Source organism: Cardiocondyla obscurior, linkage group LG05 (assembly GCF_019399895.1).
Source record: "Cardiocondyla obscurior isolate alpha-2009 linkage group LG05, Cobs3.1, whole genome shotgun sequence".
Taxonomy (NCBI): Eukaryota; Metazoa; Arthropoda; class Insecta; order Hymenoptera; family Formicidae; genus Cardiocondyla; species Cardiocondyla obscurior.
Window position 1 is genome coordinate 6,620,233 of NC_091868.1, and position 19,131 is coordinate 6,639,363.

Sequence of the window (19,131 nt, forward strand, 5' to 3'; positions counted from 1 at the left end):
AATGTGAATCAGCTAATACAGCCGCGAATTTTATTTTACATTGGCGTTTTACATTGGCAATGATTAATCGTGAATAATTGAAATATTATCGTAACATGGTAGTTAATTGAAATAATCGTGATTATTCATTGGCAGTTACACTAGAAATACATTTGTGATTTTAAATGTATACTTGACCGATGTCATTCTAATTTTGCTTCTTTAATCACTGTCAAAGAGATTTATCACGCGTGAAAATTTCACATCCACTCGGCATTAATATAATAATTTTTAAAATATTTTACACATAAATGTTTCCGGATCAATTAAAACGTCGATCAATCCTGCGATCGAATTTAGCACGGTGTATTTGCGAGTCAAAGGTTACGTTCGAAAGACGCAACTAATCACTAAGCGGTCAAGAATTTTCTGTTACACTTAATTTTTTAGATCCGAAGAAAAATCAGAGAAGAAAAATTAATCATGTTACAGTATCATTGAGCGTTCAGTGACCAGTTGTATCACCTGAATGCATTCAAAGGATTCTGCCGGCAAAACGTTTCTACGTTCGTTCGCCTCGACAAGCAATCCTTTCGCAGCGTAAGTGAGCGAATTCCTGACGCGAACGCGAGTGACAATGTGCGTTATAAGTGAGCGCAAGGACGTAATAACGTTGCGACAGTCATAAGTATATCGATTATTCAAACGTTGCTCGGCTACCTCCGGGTGGAGTGCCGCGCAAAGCTGCGCTGGGAAAATCCATGAATCCTAATTCGCGCGGCGGATTTATTAATATTTATGGAAGCACCGAATTGATTTTACACCGGCGCGGAATTATTCCTACGACCGGCCTTGCCGCGCTCGCGCCGACGGTTACATAAAACGGATAACTGCGCGAGGAAGCTATAATGCTCGACATGACAGGTCGCTCTGAATGTTTTATAATTTCCAGCGAAAATGAAATCTCACTTGAACCGTGATTAATACATTTCCTGTTGACCGGCATTGTATCATCGGCTGCTATATGCGACATATAACACGACTTCTTCTTGCGTTTTTTTAATAGAATGATCGACAGTGACAATATTATTCTCATTTAACGTATTAAAAATTTTAATAATAATATGATATTATATAATTTACAGCGAATTTTAATAAATAAATGTAATATTGTAATTTAATCTGCGAACAAAATTAGTATTTTTACATTACGCGCTGGTATCAATCTTTTTTTTTTTTGGAATTAATAATGATCCAGGAAGAAAAATATGTCTAATATATTCTTCGCGTACTTCGAGAGAGAATTACTGAGCGGAATTTTCTTACTTCGACGCGATATGATTCGTCTGACCCGCGCACTTTGCAGAAGCGGCCGAGCGGCAGTTTCGAACTTGGCGCAAAAGTGAAAGCGATCTCGTCGCACCGCGTCCTTGATAAAAAAAAAAGAAAAAAAAAATGTTAGATTAAAGATTTCTCTAGCCAGGGTATGTCACATCACTCAAGATTAGGTTTAATGGGCCTCCATTAAATTAAGATAACTTCGGGATGCGTGGCCGCGCGCGCGCCCCAGTCTTGCGCAACTTTGCAATTTCTCCACAAAGTATGCGTGCAAGCTAATCGAATCAAGGCGCTCCCGCGAACTCGCTCATTTATTACGGAGCCGTTTCTCTATTTATTTTGTCGCCGATGTATACCGGTACAGATTCATCGGTTTTCCGTGAATTCGTCTGGTCGCGCGGCGCCGATTAAACTCGGCAAAATTAAACGTCACGAAGCGGATTATTACGGAGGTGATTACGTTCCAATTTCACGTGCGCGCGTAAACAGATATCTTTGCAATTGTATCGTGCAAGCTGCCCAAAAAATGCCGTGCCACTTTGGCGAACTCGTAACGAGCCAGAGACCCGTTATTAAATCGGTTTCCGCCGGAATTTTTCTTTACGCCGTCTACGTTTTTAATATATTTATATATCATTCTATTTGATCGAAACGTTTTGTAAGTTTCTACGCGAAATACCTGTGCATTCGTTCGTCGGATCATATTTATCATTCTTAACGAAGACCTCGTGAGATACGCCGCAACCGTTTGATACAATCTCTACATTCGCTCGACTCGTGACATTCGTGAGCGTAAACATTGAACAGCTGATCTAAGGCAGTTCCGTTAGCGCGTAATCAACCGACGTGAAATTTATTTTGTAATTCGGATCGCGGTGAGACGAGCTCATCGATGGGATCGTAAGTTGGCTGGACAACGGAATATCGAGACAGAGACGAATAAATGGCAGTGGATAATGAGGGATCGCCAGAGAAAGCGCGAAGGGGAGGAGGAAAAGACGTAACGAGAAAACGGAGCGAAGGACAGAGACGGTGGAGTCGAGTGAAGAGAGAAACTGATGACGACAACGATGAGAAATACGGTAAGAGAGAGAAAGAGAGAGAGAGAGCGGTTAATCCACAAATGAGATCGTTGATAGAGTTACGACGCAAGCGGAATGGAATCGAAGCCAAGGGTGTGGAGGACAAGGCGGATACGATGCCGATCCCATTGCTGCTGTATTATTGAATCATAGAGCGTTAGAATTCGTAGATGTAGACCGGTGGCACTGAAACCTGGCCGGTCTCGATAATTTGGAAAAACGCGAGTCCAATTAGGCCTTGATGGATCAATTAATCTGAACGAGAAAAGAAAAAAAAAGATACTCTTTTTTCTCTCTATTTTTTTTTAATTAGCAGTACAAAAGAAAATTGATAATTATATTGCACGATGAAATTAATTATTATTATTTTTATCACTAATGCACGCGATAGAAGAAAAAGTTATTAAATTTGTAAACTGGGATTTATTTTTGCTTCCATATATGTCTATCTGACGCTCGAATGAAAGTTATGCGGGCCGCAGATTAGGTTTGCATAATATAAATAATTGCGTTCTCCATTTTCTCACCTTCTTGCATAAGAAAAGTAGCCGCTCGTTGTGACGCGGGAAATGCGCGCTTTGTCGGACGCATGGCGGAGTTCGATCGGGAAATTACGAAACGAGAGAAGCGGCGAGTTGTTAAATCAATCACAGGGTAATAATAGGTGTAATATTTCAGTGCTCGATATGGAGCTTATAATTATTGCCCGTCGCCGGAGCGATCCTGAGGAAAAGTCGCGGCTGGAGAACCGCGAAAGAAAGGAAAAAAAAAAAAAAAAAAAAAAAAAAGAGGGTTCCTCTTCGAAGAACTGCCGTAAAATCGAATGCGTCGAGTCAAAATGCGATGCGACTTTCCCCGCGTAATGAACCTCTTCCGTTATTATCGGTTATTACCCATTATTCGGAAATATTAAGAGGTGCTTCGCGTCACCGCCGCGGCGGTGTGTGCATGTCGCAATACGTTATAAGCGGGAATAACGAGGTGTATAATTATTAACGCGTGTGCGTGTATTCGCACCTGGCCTTTTACCGTCCGCACTAATAAAAGCGTTCCGCGCTCCGACGCCGATTCGCAATAAGTGTCCGCAATTATTCGACGGTATTAATTACGGTATTTGCCAGCTGGGTAACAATCGATTACTTATGATTACAGTAAACTCACCGCTCGAGATTAGAAAAAAAGTACTCGCGCGTACTCGAACTTTTCTCTCGCCGCGAACGCGACCGCGACCGCTCGTCGCATATGCATAAGTTACGACATCTCAGCGATACACGAGATAATGATATAAATAGAATGTCGCATGCCGTTATTTTACAAACGAACGTGACGCTCGAGTAAAGTCTTTTCGCGGACGAAACGGCGCGTAGTTAAATAAGAACGTGCTGGATGTCGAAGGCACACCTTCCTCTCACGTCAATTCGAGCTGTTCGTCTTCGAGGTATTCGTGAGCGGGATTTATTATAGGGCAGCGGCTTCGACGAACGAACGTTTCGCGCATCGCAACTAGATCTGGCCGATTTGACGGGTTCTCGGAGATTCTAGCGGTTAACGGGCGCAGAGAGAAGTCACGAAGAAATCAGGCAAGCGCTCGAAGGTGAAGGTAATGGAAACGCGGTGCTGCGCGGTCGACAGCGCAGACTTGGTGTCCACGCGGAAACCAGAAAACCTGCGAGGTCAGGCAGGAGGGACCCTGAGATCCGGGATTCCTGGAAGTCGCAGGTTCCCGTCTCGGTCCACGAGATCTGACTTCGCCGGATTGCGGGGCGACGCGCGGACTGGTTTAGCAAGATCCGTCGACGAGAAAACCCGCGTGAGAATTGGAACCTTCTTTCCTTCGGCCTTGAGTTTTCTAGACTATTCGTCTGCTTTTGCGAATGACGGCGAAAATTGATAAGTAGGTAATTAAAGGCAGGCAAACAAATGTCAATTAACCGCGGAAGGCTAAGGCTGACGTTACGATGACGTTTTGATGGGTGAAATATGTGGGGAACGAGTCTGAAGTAATTTTGAGGAAAATAAAAGGAACTTCTGAAATAATGCAGATTCATTACTCGGTAGCGTGGAAGTTACACAGTCTAAGATTGATGGCAAAAAGAGAATATTGAGGCGAGGACGTTGTTATCGCGTAATCAAGCGAGGAATCACGGTGATGATTTATGATTAAAAATTAACGGGTCGTCGTCGGTGGGGTGATCGTTTATGGGCTCGCCTACTCCGCGATGAATCATAAGAAAGTATCGAAATAATTGATTCCTGTTCCAACAACATTCTTTTCCTTTTTCTTCGGTATTTAGAAAGATATATTTCAACAACTTACATTGACGGATGGGAAGAGCGACCGAAGATTTACATCCCAGATCGTAATAGTGCGGTAGGAGAAATTCCGTTGCTGCCGGTGCGATAAAAACAGTCGGAGGCTGAGAATAGGTCTCTTCGCCAATACCTGCATTCATAATGAGACCGTGCAGTTCTCGTGCAGGTGAAATGTAAAAGTATCCAAAAGAGGCAAGGAATAATAATAAACCACGTCACCGGATATTTTTACCAATCTTCTATTACAAAAATAATTATTTTTCTAACTTTAATTGACAAGCTAAAGAAAATGGTTTCCATTAAAAGCTTCGTCGTTAAACAATTTACTTTCATAAGTGGAATAAGAAATTTCTTATAGTCATCCCTCCGTGACACACCCGCCTTCATTAACGAAAGACGTTTAAACTATTAACGTCTTCGACATTCTTTACTTTCGATATTAAAGAAAAAAAACAACAAGTTCACTCTCAATTCGAAGAATTTGTAGCTAAAAACACTCGATAGTTCAAGGATACCGATGGGAACTTTAGACGCTTCTAGATAAATTCATTTACAAGTATAATATCGCCACGACATAATTCTGGCTTCGTGTTATGTACGAGGTAAAAAAAGAAAAAAGCTATTTGTGCCATCCAAAGCGACAATAAAATTTTTTTAGTTTTATTTTTATTGTTAAAAAAAAGTTAATATATAATGGTTCAGATAAACGTGTAATTTTTTATTTTTATTGTTAAAAAAAAGTTAATATATAATGGTTCAGATAAACGTGTAATTTTTTTTTTTTTTTCATAAATCGATTTTACATATTTTTTTTGTAAACTACGCGTATGAATCAAAATAATTACATCTACCACAATGCGAAAGAATGAGGAAACTTCTTCGCAAGGAAAGTCACATTTGAAAGCTACGTTTGTCCGACAATTAAACTCGCCCGCATCGTCCACCAGCAAGGTATCCTTGGACACACATAATAAAAAAAAAAAAAAAAAAAAAAAAAATCCACCGAGACTTTAATTGGATTTTCGCTTTCGTTTCGAATTCATCGTGGTTTCGCTCCCGTTCAACGGAATGGATCGGCGATAAAAATGTGACACGGCGGAGCTTATTAATCCTTACCTTTTGTGGACGCTTTTACATCGCCCCTGTACAAGATACATTGGCCTTAATTAAATGCATGCTTACGCACTCGCCGTTTATATTTTCGAGCGAACATGCGCTGGTTAAGAAAAACCATCAAAGAAAAACACGTCTGTTTATAGGTCGTACTAGTACGAATATAGAGATACGAAATTAATCTACTGCACTCGATACTAATTACTGTACTTACAAGCCGAGAAAACGGGCGGGACAGTCGGCTATTAAATTACGTTGAACTTTTCACTCGATACTTATTTTAGACCTACCACAGAAAGATGAATGGAAAGGAGACTGCATTTGTCTTTCCCGGAGAAAGTTATTAATTCTTCCTGATTTACACGTCGTGCTAATTATAGTATGACGATATCAGTACATCATTGTGCAACGCTGCGACATTTATAATAACTTCGCTATCGTATAACACTCTAATTTGCTGTGTATAACTCTCATTCTCTTAGTTTAAAATTTTTAACGATAATTAATATTCTATCTTAAAAAATTGGTGCGACGCGTAAATTGGCTGTTAATTGTCACCGCTTAAAACCGACGCTGATTATTTCTCCCTCGCTTGGCTTGCATCACGCCAAGCGAGAGTCAACGTCGGCTATAAAGTCGGAGATTTGAGGTTTGATTTAATTGTAATATTTAATTAATGTGTCCAGGCAAAGACGGTCTTTGCGATTTTCGTGATCGAGGACGACCTGATGGAAGTATCGTCTTTGTCTGGACATACTAATTTAATATTACAATTAAATCGAACGAGAGTAACGAATAGATAGGAATAGATAGTCGCGGGGGAGAGTCGGGGGCGGGAAGGGTGAGAGCGAGCGCGAGCCTACGTGCCGCGCGCTAGGTATTTCCCCCACCACTCCCACTCTCACTCTGTCCTTCTCCAGCGGTCGAGCAACACACGTACGTACGCGCTACGCAGACCGCGTGTTCGTGCCGAAATTATCACGTACTTCCGTTTAACGAAAATCCGCCCGACACGAGAAGTATCTTCTCCTCCGTATTTTCCGTGTGAGGAGAGTACGCGCGATAATCCGTGTGAGGAGAGTACGCGCGATAATCCGTGTGAGAAGAGCACGTGTCGCAGCCGGTTCGTCAGTCGTTTCAGTAGTGCCGCTAGTTTTCGGACATTTCCTTTTTACGATTATCATTTTTACGGGAGTGCGTTCGCGAGTGTCCAGTGCGCGGAAGGATGGCTCGTCACGTCCCATCTGAGAGGAGGAGCAGGCTCGGGACGGGCATCCTGCATCGGCGGAGCAACTTTTAGGTAAGCATTAATTTCTCTAATAAAATCTTAAAAGAAAGCCTTTACTTTTTTTTTTAATTAATTTTTTAAACGAATATACATGTCTACATTAATATATTTCCTTTTATGTTACAGCCACCGGCAGAATTTTACAACTCCGCTGTATGCAGATTGGGTAAGTCAGTAACCTGTTTTCTTTTTCAGGATTTTCTTTTTCAGGAGCGCCGAAAAATAACGCGCGACAGTGATCAGTAATTTTCGCGAATTGTAAAATCACGGTCGGGGTGTTCGCGAGTTACTTGTGCGCGGCGCGGAAGGATGACTCGACACGTCCCATCTGAGAGGAGGAGCAGGCCTCGGATAGGCATCCTGCATCGGCGGAGCAACTTTTAAGTAAGTATAAATTAAAAAAAAAAAGTTTTTTTTTTATTAATCCCATTAATTAACCGACATGTCTATATTAATAATTTCTTTTTTATGTTACAGTCACCGGCAGAATTTTTCAACTCCGCTGAAGCTGGACAGATTGGTGAGTTGCATCATTTTTTTTTTTCATAGTTCAAAATTGGGGGCTCTCAAAAAATATCTCGCGTATGATTTCTTCTAGTTTGTTTAAAAAAGTTATTAAATATAAAAACAGTTGACAACACGCGCTTCGTAATATCTAACACAGCAAAGCCGATGAAATAAAATGCGGGTTGTTACGTGACTCGAGGTATCTCACCTGCACCAATACTTCCAATCGAGCGTTCGCCGCAAATTTACGTGAAACGAAAATGAGATAATAACGCGATAAATGCTCCCTTTCGCCCTATCGTGTTGAGCATCACGTACCGGCGCAAATATTTACGCTTTTCCAGTCGAGCGGGGATCGACGTCGATTTCGGTAAAAATTTCGAACGGCGCCAATAAAACATGAACGAGCTACGTGTCCGATCCCTCCCATCGGCTTTTATTACTACGTGCAAACACGGAGATTGTTCCTCCGGCGATATTTGATTTAACGGCATAATAAATACGCCGACTCCGACCCCTGACATCTCGCCGGCGGCGGTCGCTTCTGAACGGCAGAGAGAAAGAGAGAGAGATAACAATAAAATGCAAATCAACGCGTTAACATAACATTAATTACGTTACACGTGCGTTGGAAATTTTGTACGCCAGCGGTATTTTGCGTGTTGCGCGGCAGGGATTAAAGTTGCGCGACAACCAATTGATCACGATAAATGGATCGTGTAATATATCGCCGATTTTTCTGCCTCTGGCATTAGCTTGACGTTCCCGCGTCGATTAAAATTAAAATTTCATACCCTAACGATACCCGGCAATAAACGTTAGGCAGAGGTGGAACGTTGAGTGATAAGCGCGCCGGTGTTCAATCGCGATAAATTGATGTATCGACGTCTTCGGGATCCTCGGTGGACATAAAGCACGCGATCGTCGAGGAAATCTCAAAGCTATATACCCACCCGCTGTTGTGATTGCGAATTATAGGTATGCACATTATGTAAGCGCACTTATAGAGAAGATCGAGCGGGTTTTAATGACCCGTTCTATAAAGTATTATTCTGCCATATACTCGCGCTTATCTCCCTGATCTCCAACACGTATCTCAAAAGCAAGCCGGTGAAAACGTTGGGAGAGCCTTTGTTCGTTGTACGGCGGATTTCCTCGCAGCGCGTAATTTCGAAAGCCAGGTATACACCTGTAATAAACCTTTAGGATGCTGCGAGAACTACAAACGATCGGTCTAATCGACGAATCCACTAGTTATAAATTCGCGATACATTAATTAATTTTTTCACAATTAATATTCGACATAATATTTAATATAATATTTGCCGTTAAATTTTTTTTTTTACAGCGCGTTAAATCGCGTAGGAGTGAAATAAATGAAAAATAGCATGTAATCTATTCTGTAAAAAAAATTAATGGAAATCTAATAAGCGTTTCAAATCGATGTTACATTAGCTCGCCCATTTTCGTGTCATGATTAAAGATTAAAGCGTACCGAACGACGAAAAAGCAGAGATACTTGAAGAAATAAAATAAAAGTGTATCAATTTTATTGAAAATATAATTAAATATGACGTTATCTTAATTAAATCGATTTGATTAATAATTTTATTAATTAATTAAAGTTCGGAAAAGAAGAAGTAAAATTCTGTCCGGAGCAATACTTTTTTTTTTTAAAGTTCAGAAAAATTATTAATTAACGTAAAATTCAATATTCCTTTGTTCTGCGTTGCGCAACTTGAGGGAATATAATTTTATAAGTACAATTTATGTCTTCTCGAAAGAAATGTGTATCGGGCTGCTTTTTTACGAGGGTCAAGCGTCCCGTTTACGAATTTTATACGAATCGCGGTTGGAAGATACTTCATATCATCGCGATCGAACAGGATGTTATCGCGCGACGCCGCGGGCGTTCGTAATAAATTTCACAGATATACGAGACGCATCAAGTTCCGTTTGCGCGGACGCGAAAGTGGGGAGAAAATATTGCTCCTTCCCGTTGTCATCGTTATCGCCGCCGAATAGAACGAGACGGTATATAACCTGTTGCTATCGCAGGATAACGACGCGGAGAAGAAGAGAAAAAGATTTTACATTTATCCGCCTCGTAAAATCTAATGATTGAGCGCGATATAAATATGATCGGGATGAAATGTGAGAGAGAAAATGAGCGAAAACGCGAACATGTCGCACCCGAATAAAAAACAATCTCTCTTTCTTTTTTTTTGTTTTTTTGAGACTTTTACACGTGCTCCGCGACGTTATCTTCGTTTTTTTTAACTAAAAGTTGTGGCCTCTAGACGCTTTTATATTGAGAAGATTCGTTACGTTTTTCACTTTTTACGCGCTCCTCAACGTAAAACGAGTTATATCGAGGTCTCCGTCCACGCTTGAAGGTAAAATATACGAATAAAATGATAGATTTTAATCCCTTCGTTGATGTTTCCCTAGCGATTCGTTCATTGATTAATTTTCTTAATTTATACTTTGCCATTCAACTTTTATTCGGCTATAGATTTTGTTTAACCGATCTACGAATATTCGCGACTAATATAACGTAGATAATACACCGATCAAATACGTATAGTCGAATCAAAAGGCAATCGAACGATTTCGTCCGCGCAAAATCGCTGTTCAAGATTTTCCTTTGCTCGAGCTCTCTCTCGTAAAATTCCCGACAGTGCCGATTTCCACTCGTTGCGTGATACACTAATATTGCACAATGCTTTTAATTCCCATTCTAAGTTCATATGCCTCGCTTTAACGCGTCGGGTAGTCTTTGAGGGCCATAACTCCGTCATGGTCGTTAGTCATGTTATGACACCTTATGAATCTTATTAACGTCTTGACCTGCAGCCATAACCGTGCAATTATACGAGTGGTTGAAGACAACATTATATTCGACGAATGTAAAAGAAAAAGAAATAAAAGTAAAATATTACGCTAGGAAAACCGAATATTCTTAAACGAGAAAAAAGGTGAGAAAATGAAAAGGCGAGGAGCCGGCACTCGAATTAAAAGCCATAGCCCACGAAATTCCGTAAGCACGTAAAACTTGACTCGCAAAGAGAATACGAGTAATTACGATCAAGAACTCGCGCAATTATTTCGGAACGTGGGAGAGCAACGCTGAAAATTTCGTGTGGTTTTAAATGCTCGCGTTTCATTTTATTTAATTTTATTGACCTCAACTCTATCTCCGTGTTTTCTTAATCTAACTGGAGAGAAAATGCGGATCTATCGAATGGAAGAGACACGGGGTAAAATCAAACCAGGATGAGCTCCCCGATGGACGCGAAAAGATTCGAACGAGGTCGTGCACCGAGATGCATCTGCGCAGTTTCCGTAGCATAAAACGCCCGAAGAATGCATCCTCTTTCGCGTATGATAGAACTTTTCCTCCTCGCCGCGGCCGCTAATAATAACAGATCGCCGAGAGCGCACAATGACGATTCGTGAAAGGCTTCTCCGCGTTTGCCTTAAATGCCATGTATTAAGCGCGGGCCGATCGCAAAGAAATTGTACGAGAACGGGCGCTTGCTGTCTCTCGACAGCTGACGGCCGGATGACGAATGCGCCTCTCCGGGAAATTGCCTCGTTAACGATTTCGCGTACCGGTCGTTCTTCTTTTAGACATTTAGGTCGTCGGCGAGGACAGCAGTGCGCCGAGAATTTAGAGAATTGCTGGGTAAAGGAAAAAAAAAAAAACGAAAACAACGGTATGATTCGCACAACACGCGCTTTGTATCCCCGCAAATTACTCCGGGCGGATGGGATTTGTACTGTCGCATTGTGCGCGACCCGTTATCCCTCGGAAAACCGAAGTTAACGATCTCGTTTACTCATCACATTCGGTATTTGCGTTCGACTGATAAATTTCAGACCAATCTGCCCGTCGACCCTTTCAAGTCACTTTCGAAAATCGTGCGCGAGAGATAGATCGGCCGATTTCGGGCTACCGTGCACTGATAAAGCACCCGCATTTCCACGCTACGTTCGTCGCGAAATAAGATATGTACAAGTTCTATTATTTGGAATATAAATCGTCTTACACAGCGTTTTTCATACGATCGCGACAAAGGACAAAAGAATGCTTCGCGGTTGACGTATTGCCGCCGTGAGTATCTGTCAGGAGTAAAGAGCGGAAAAAAAACCGGGAGGGTGATAACGAAGACTAAGGGAAGGCGAGAGATGCGGGAGATACCGGCTAGTATTATGAAGACGAGTCCCTCGTCAGGGGAGAGATAGAAGAAAGAGAAAAGCTCGATATTAATCATAGCCTGCGAACCAGACGGAATATTCTGGGATATTTACGAATAGAGAGTTTTTTTTTTCTTCTAGTAAGGACTTGAGATCTTCCACGATAGACTCTTGATTTCTGACTAAGAAAAATGAGAAAGGCAGATTGCACAACGGTATTTTTGTCTTCGTATCTCTAGTTTATTCTGAAAGTGTACAGTTTTGAATGTATTTGAACTTTTGGAATAAACAAGAACACGAAGAGAATCAATGAACGGAGAGATGAAGAAAGTACAGTGATAATGCGAAACTAGCAATTTATGCAACGAGATTACTGAAATTGCGTACGAGGCAGTTAAACAAAGAGTAAAACCGTATGCAACGCATAGTAAACGAGATCCTATACAATTTGCAAAGCAATCGTAAAAGAGAAACCGGTAACAACCGCAAGTATCGATCATCGTCAATTGTTCTAAGCGAGTTGTGCGAATTGCAGGGATGATTCTCGGACTAACAACAGTCACGGTATAAAAGTAAAAAAGTGAAAGTATAGTGTCGCAACGAGTAATTATAATTAAAGGAATAAATAAGAGATATTATTCTATTTAAAGTATACTAAAAGTACAATATGTATATTATTGTACATACCTATGTGCGTTCTTCTTATAATAGATTTTCATCCAATTCTCGAATACTCTCATCTGGGATTGTAATGTCGTAAAATTTCCCATGCCTTCCAACTTTCTCCTCGACAAATTTCTTGGCACCATTGACACCTTCTTCTAATATCAAGTGGGAAGCATTATCTTTTTCAAATTGCAAAGACTCTTCTATGTGTTTTGGCGAAAACGTAGCGAAATACGCTGAAGTACGATCTGCCAATAAACTTTTTTGTGGAAATTTTACAAGCGATTTTGCCAAGTTTATCGCTGTACCAAGGGCTGGAAAAAAATTAAACGTATAAAAATAGGTACACTTGTATAAGCTATCATTTTAATATATCTTTTCTTAAAGGAAGAAAAAAAAAAGATGCTTTATCGTACCTGAACCACAACAAGTGTATCTATTTGCGATTCCCCAATTAAATGCATCTTGCGCATTAAGTGCCCTGCCCGTTAAAATAAGATCCATAGCTCTGGAATATCCAATCATTGCAGGCAAACGAACGGTGCCTCCACATAAAATTGGAATGCCGAAACGTCGATTTAAGAAGCCTATTATTGCGGTGTCTTCTATAACTCTTAAATCACACATTAAGGCAAGCTCAAAACCTATTCCAACTGTAGATCCATTTAAAGCTGCGATTAGTGGTTTTTTGGATAATTCAGTTCTGTTAGCCTATCGAAAATCAAAAAGATTCTTAGTGTTATGAATAAATAAACCATTAGTAATTTCAGACTTAACATAGATGTACCAATGATCCAAAATGTGGCACACTTTCTTCATTATCACCATTATAGTTTGCAATCTCACTAAGATCATATCCAGCACAGAAATTGCCTCCTACTCCATATAATACTCCTACTAAAGATTGTTCATTATTTTCAAATTCTTCTAACGCTTCTGAAAGTAAATGTGTAGTTGCAACGTCCAGGCAGTTCCTTTTTTCAGGGCGGTTAATTCCAATTGTAGTCACCTCACTTATCTGTTTCACCAATATCGTTTTTTCTGAAATAGAAAATACGTTATTACACATGCAACATTCGTTTGCCAGTCAGGATATGGTGTTTCAAATATACCATACCTTTGACTTTATCGACAATAGCATCTGCAGCAGGTTGAGAGGTTAGGGTCCGTCGTACGTTTTTCAGTACACGATTAAACGAAGCAGGCAGTTTCCTTAGAGAATGCATTCTCTGTGCAGTAAATATATTCCGCGGCAACTTACACTTTTATAAGTACGAAGAGCTTTCCCCTAAAAAAATTTCAGATGCAGGATTTTGTAAAATTTAAATTATGTCACACGTAACGAGAAGCCCATTTTGATAAATAACAGTACACAGATCATACCTACGAAACGTGCGGCTTTTTTCGTTTTTTTCTTTCCTAGTTTTGCTTCCTTCGAAGTTATACTCGCGTTGAAAATCTGTACGCATACGCGTGCTCCATGTGTACGCTGGAAGGTAGATATGGCATTTGCTGCGCCGACAGCAGGCTAGCGAACGTAACTTTAAAGTCGTGTGCGTCGAGTTTCACATGTGCCGCATATATGTACCGCGCCGGCCGGTTGCCGATGACTGATGACGTAATCGCTTTTCTACAACAAAGAAAATTAACAAACGAGCTATGAATGTAGATAACTTGCATGGTACTTGAAGCACCTCTCGCTCCTTTAAATATAACTTAAATATACATTAATTTCTTTAAGTTATCACTTACGCAGCACGAAATGAGCCAAACGAAAGAGCATGCGAGCAGCTGAGCTACGAAGAACTTCAGTAACGAGAATCGGGCCGAAATGTTGGAGAACTAACAAAAGTTTAAAATGCGCGAGATGGCTAGTCAGAGTTCAACTGTCTTTCCACCCGGTAGCGCCATCCCTGATCGACAGCGGAAAGCAAGATGCATATACTATAGAAATGGTAAAAGAGGTTTTACCATCGTTTTCGTTGACAGTCGCGATCGACAAGCTCGGCAGCAAGATTCAAGGAATACAAAGGCCAACGATAATTTAGGCTGATAATCGCCTAGAAGAGATGAGGACGGGCCAAGCTGTGGCTGGGCGATGTGGGATCAGCTACCTGAGCTGATATTAACACAGATATTTGGCTATCTTGATCGCGCTGATCGTGCCAGCGTTAGCTACGTCTGCCGGTCATGGAACCGCACGTTGTCCTCACCGGTGCTCTGGCGATCCCTCACAATTCTCATTGATCGTGATTTGCGCGGCGACTTTTCACTAGCGAGCGAATTCGCTGTAAGATCCCAGCGACAGTTCTCAATAAATTTAATTAAATTCATTATACAGCTGAAAATCGAACAAAATAAAGACGAAAAGATCAATCTGCTTAAAAAATTAGATTTAAAAACGATTTTAAATAGAATTTTTGTTGGATCATTAATTACGTTATTGATTTAAATATCTGATATAAAATTGACTTATATCGTAGGTAAAATATGGACAGCATATGCGCAGTCTGGAACTCGCTTTTTCACGGCCGTACATTTCACCAAGACGGATCAGGAACAAGCGCAACAATCAGATTGAAGCGGGCGCTGACTTTCTCGGAATTGTGCATGCCAAAGATGTGCAGCTACAGAGTCTGATATTGACCAATTGGGTGCTCGGATACAAGTGGGGTAATCGGGGAACGCTGCTCTGTGCCTTGACAAATTTTCTACGGTGATTTTTGGTTTCTATAATAATTTTTTTAAATAGATTACGAGAGCTAAACCTTTTTCTTTATGTACAGTGGTCAACGTAATTTGGAGATCTTAAGCTTATTTAACGCTGATTTTAGCGTAAATGATGTCCTGCGACTGTTGAAAACAGTTGTCAAAGGATCTGGTGAACATCTTGTATCCTTGAATCTCTGTGGTGCTTTCAGAGAATGGCAAGCTCCTCACGATAATCCGAGGTATAAACGTATTATTATATCGTTATATGTGCAGATATACATATATATGTATAAATATACAAATAAGAAATTATAATTAATACATACATATTATTCATATACATGTTAAATTAATGTAATTAATGATTATTTCTAGGTACTTACACTTGCTTAGTTGTTTTCACGCGTTAACTTTTTTGAAATTGGATTATCCAGCCTTATCAAATCATGCTCTTGACGCCCTTGCAAACGGAGCATCGAAAACGCTAAAACATCTGTATATATCCGTGAGAGACTCGGATTCTAGACAGCACATGGTAGCGGATGCTGCTTGGCGTAATTTGGTCTTATCTTGTTCCGGTTTGACAGTGTCGTATACTATAGGTATAACAAAGTATTGGTAAACATATAGATTATTTAAAAAAATAATTCTTTCAGTAAAATAAATTTTATTTCGATATTTTTTTGTCATTTTTATCTGCACATATGTAATTTTATGACAAACTTATCGAGAATTATTGCATCATTTAGTTTTTAAACATTGATTTTCAGTCAATATATCTCACCATGAGGATATGTACTACTTACTCTTACCCAGTATCCCTTTAGCTAAATTTCATATGTTCAGCGGACACGTATGGGATCAGAGCAGATCACGAAATTTCAGAAACACGATCGATCTGATAATCACTCAATACACGAACACGTTAGGTATTTTACAACTTGTACTTGCTGATCATATTTTGGTACATAATGATATAAAACAGAATATTTTAGATATTAAATGTCTACCCTGTCGTCATAAATTTTTATAAGACGGTAAAAACTATATTCTTTTGCAGTTGAAGTTACTTTACAGCTTAGAAACAATCGTGAATCACTCGACGATTTATTGATATCTATGTTGGTACGCTGCAAGCGTTTAATGAGACTGCAATATGATGGAATTATAAGAAATTTCGAAACTTTACGTGAAATATGTCAGCTTCAGACTGAATACAAAACTCGTAAGTAGAAATAATTGTTTACGGTGCGAATAAATCTGATTAAATGATATAATCACAGATTTCAAGACAATACATGTGAAACCTCGATATGTCAACATTCAAAATCGTGCTATATTAAATGATATTAATTATCAATACGATCGTAAAATGCATGAACAAGACGTCGACTTTCGAATTGAAGATCCTACTTCAATCTTATTTTTTTATTAATTTATTTTCTTATTAATTTTGATAATTTACGATTTGGCGATATAAATTATAATTATTTTGATATTAGTGTTTTCACGATGATAACATACCTTTCTTTTTATTACATAATAATTATTAATAAAATCCCATTAACATATGAAACAAAGAGATACTATATTTTTTATTATCAGTATCACGGACGGATTCTTCGTTATTAAAATTAAAAAATATATATTTATGTATCAGCCTGAGGTGAAAACGTGTTTTATCTTTAATTATAATACCTTCAGATTTTTACTTGTATAAAGGATTATGTAATAATTATTGAGGATTTTTGTTATCGAGCTAAATAACTTAAAGACTTCTTTAAGAGATCATAATGTTTTGAGCTGTTTGTAGAATATTTTACAAACATTCGTATAATCTAGATTTGCCGGGAGATTAACAGATTGACTTGATAAATTTCTTAAAGAAAAATCTGTCTCAACGACAAGACTTGATATGCGTATTAAGAACAGTTCATGACTCGTGTAACGAAGCCCTTATCGCATCGAGAACACGCATATATTAGTCGTTCGCCCGTTTGATGTCGCTGAAATGCAGATATGGCATTTTCTGCGGCGCGCGGCGACGGCGTCTCCCTCTCTCGGTCGCCGAGTGGGGGGAAAGAGTAGTGAGGCGCGCCGCGCATTCCTTCCCCTTCAGTTCTCGAAGACCGGTGCTACGCGACACATCTATCCGCGCGCTTCGTGTGATTCATGAGATTTAAAGCATTCCACGTCAAGATCACGTACGCTAGCCGCCGTTGCAGCACCACGAAAGCTATTTCTGACGGTAAGTGTACAACCAGAGTAGATCTTTGAGTGAAACTTTTACCGCGCACCTCGCAACGAAATAAAATTCTTTCTGGCACGGTCCACAGGTTTTTCTCGCTTCCTTCGAATCTGCAACCATTCAAAATAGCAAGCGGTACCGTGACGGATTTCAAACCTAAGTTAAATTAAAAATGACTATTGCTTCTCAATTAAAATAATTTATGTTGCGTTTATTAAAAAAATATTTACAATCGTAGTCGACAAATCATTTTTTAAGTGAATAGAGTTTGAAATGTATCAGATTAATCGGAAGGTTCCACCTCACAGTTTCGGCTGCGTTACTTTGTCGTGCACTTTGCGGTGCCTTTTGAGCAAGGTGTTCGACACAAATCTCTTGCCGCAATCCGTACACTGGTAAGGTCTCTGTCCCGAATGGTACCGCAGATGCAGGACGAGGGATGTTCTCTGAGTGAAGCCGCGGCCGCATTGCGGGCACACGTGCGGCTTGTCGCCCGTGTGCGTTCGCTTGTGAATAGTCAAGTTCTCCTTGCTGGTGAATTTCTTGTCGCACGCGTTGCATTCGAAAATTTTCTCCCCTGTGTGATTACGCTTGTGCACTGTCAACTGCTTCATCGACGACAGTTCGGCGCCGCACAAGTCGCACAGGTGCTTCGTCGGGGTGTCCGCAAATCCGTGCTGATTCTTCATGTGTCTCTCTAACAGTCTCTTATATATGAATTTCTCCGGGCAGAACTTGCACGCGTGCCTCTTTCTTGCATTCCTCATAGCCGCCGTAGCCTGTTTGTCGGCGTGATGCGTCACCAGATGCACAGCCAAATTCTTTTTGTACAAATAACGTTTGCAGCAGTGCTCGCAAGGATACATATTTTTATTCGCGTGCGCGTTCTGGTGCTCCAGGTACTCGGTCCGATGGTAGAAACCCCTGTCGCACATCTCGCACTTGAAGCTGTAGTCCTTTGCGTGTCGTCGACGATGGCACTCTAAGTTTGACTTCTGATTGGTGCTGTATTCGCAGAGATCGCAGGCGAAGACTTTCAACCCCGTGTGGATTAATTTGTGGCGAGCTATGTTCATTGGGCTGCGAAACGTTTGGTCGCACTCGTTGCAGCTGAACGCCCGGTCGATATTGTGAAGGTTCTTTAGATGCTCCACGAGTTTTCGCGTGTGTCGAAAGCGAGCCCCGCACTTGACGCATTGATGCACGACGCGTGATCCACCCCGCCGTTGTCTGAAAGAGGAGACTACAATTAAACTTTATATTTCTTTTTGTTACAGATCGACGCAGCAGCTGCATCCGCCGTCGTCAATGAGTATCGTTACCGCCGATATTAATCATACGAACCGCGGTCGGTTCGTCGGTCGTTTCGCGAGTACCGCTGAGTATTCGGGCGTAGTTTTTCGACACGACTTTCTTTTAATCGCGAGTGCCGAACCATGGAACGCGCGAGTGATCGTTGAGTAATTTTCGCGGTATTAAAATCACGGTCGGGGTGTTCGCGAGTGACTTGTGCGCGGAAGGATGACTCGACACGTCCCATCTGAGAGGAGGAGCAGGCCTCGGATAGGCATCCTGCATCGGCGGAGCAACTTTTAAGTAAGTATAAATTAAAAAAAAAAAATCTTTTTTTTTTTATTAATCTCATAAATTACCTGACATGTCTACATTAATATTTTCTTTTTTAT

At 40.5% G+C, this 19,131-nt stretch overlaps 2 protein-coding genes across 2 annotated transcripts in view; one reads left to right on the top strand and one right to left on the bottom strand.

Annotated features, from left to right (window-relative positions):
• LOC139102520 (carnitinyl-CoA dehydratase) overlaps positions 1-13,988 on the bottom strand; it is a 24,083-nt gene extending 10,095 nt beyond the window's left edge. Inside the window, exons 1-5 of the mRNA XM_070656464.1 lie at positions 13,870-13,988; positions 13,604-13,774; positions 13,274-13,527; positions 12,903-13,197; positions 12,508-12,800 (exon numbers count right to left, since the gene is read on the bottom strand). Of these exons, the coding sequence (XP_070512565.1) occupies positions 12,523-12,800; positions 12,903-13,197; positions 13,274-13,527; positions 13,604-13,712 (936 nt within the window). The 5' untranslated portion in view covers positions 13,713-13,774; positions 13,870-13,988 and the 3' untranslated portion in view covers positions 12,508-12,522. The remainder of the gene's footprint in view (positions 1-12,507; positions 12,801-12,902; positions 13,198-13,273; positions 13,528-13,603; positions 13,775-13,869) is intronic.
• A 105-nt stretch (positions 13,989-14,093) lies between these two features.
• LOC139102521 (F-box only protein 39) lies at positions 14,094-17,041 on the top strand. The gene is made up of 7 exons (XM_070656466.1): positions 14,094-14,776; positions 14,970-15,202; positions 15,273-15,437; positions 15,574-15,800; positions 15,969-16,127; positions 16,259-16,423; positions 16,482-17,041. The coding sequence occupies exons 1-7, from the start codon at positions 14,585-14,587 to the stop codon at positions 16,631-16,633; spliced, it is 1,293 nt and encodes a 430-aa protein (XP_070512567.1). The 5' UTR covers positions 14,094-14,584; the 3' UTR covers positions 16,634-17,041.
• Positions 17,042-19,131: the final 2,090 nt, after the last annotated feature.

What these genes read in the sequence shown, in the direction of transcription:
- LOC139102521 (XM_070656466.1), top strand. Translation starts at nt 14,585, where the DNA reads ATGTGGGATCAGCTACCTGAGCTGATATTAACACAGATATTTGGCTAT. An exon ending in CACTAGCGAGCGAATTCGCT is followed by an intron (nt 14,777 to 14,969) that starts GTAAGATCCCAG and finishes CTTATATCGTAG; the next exon opens with GTAAAATATGGACAGCATAT. An exon ending in GACAGTGTCGTATACTATAG is followed by an intron (nt 15,801 to 15,968) that starts GTATAACAAAGT and finishes ATTGATTTTCAG; the next exon opens with TCAATATATCTCACCATGAG.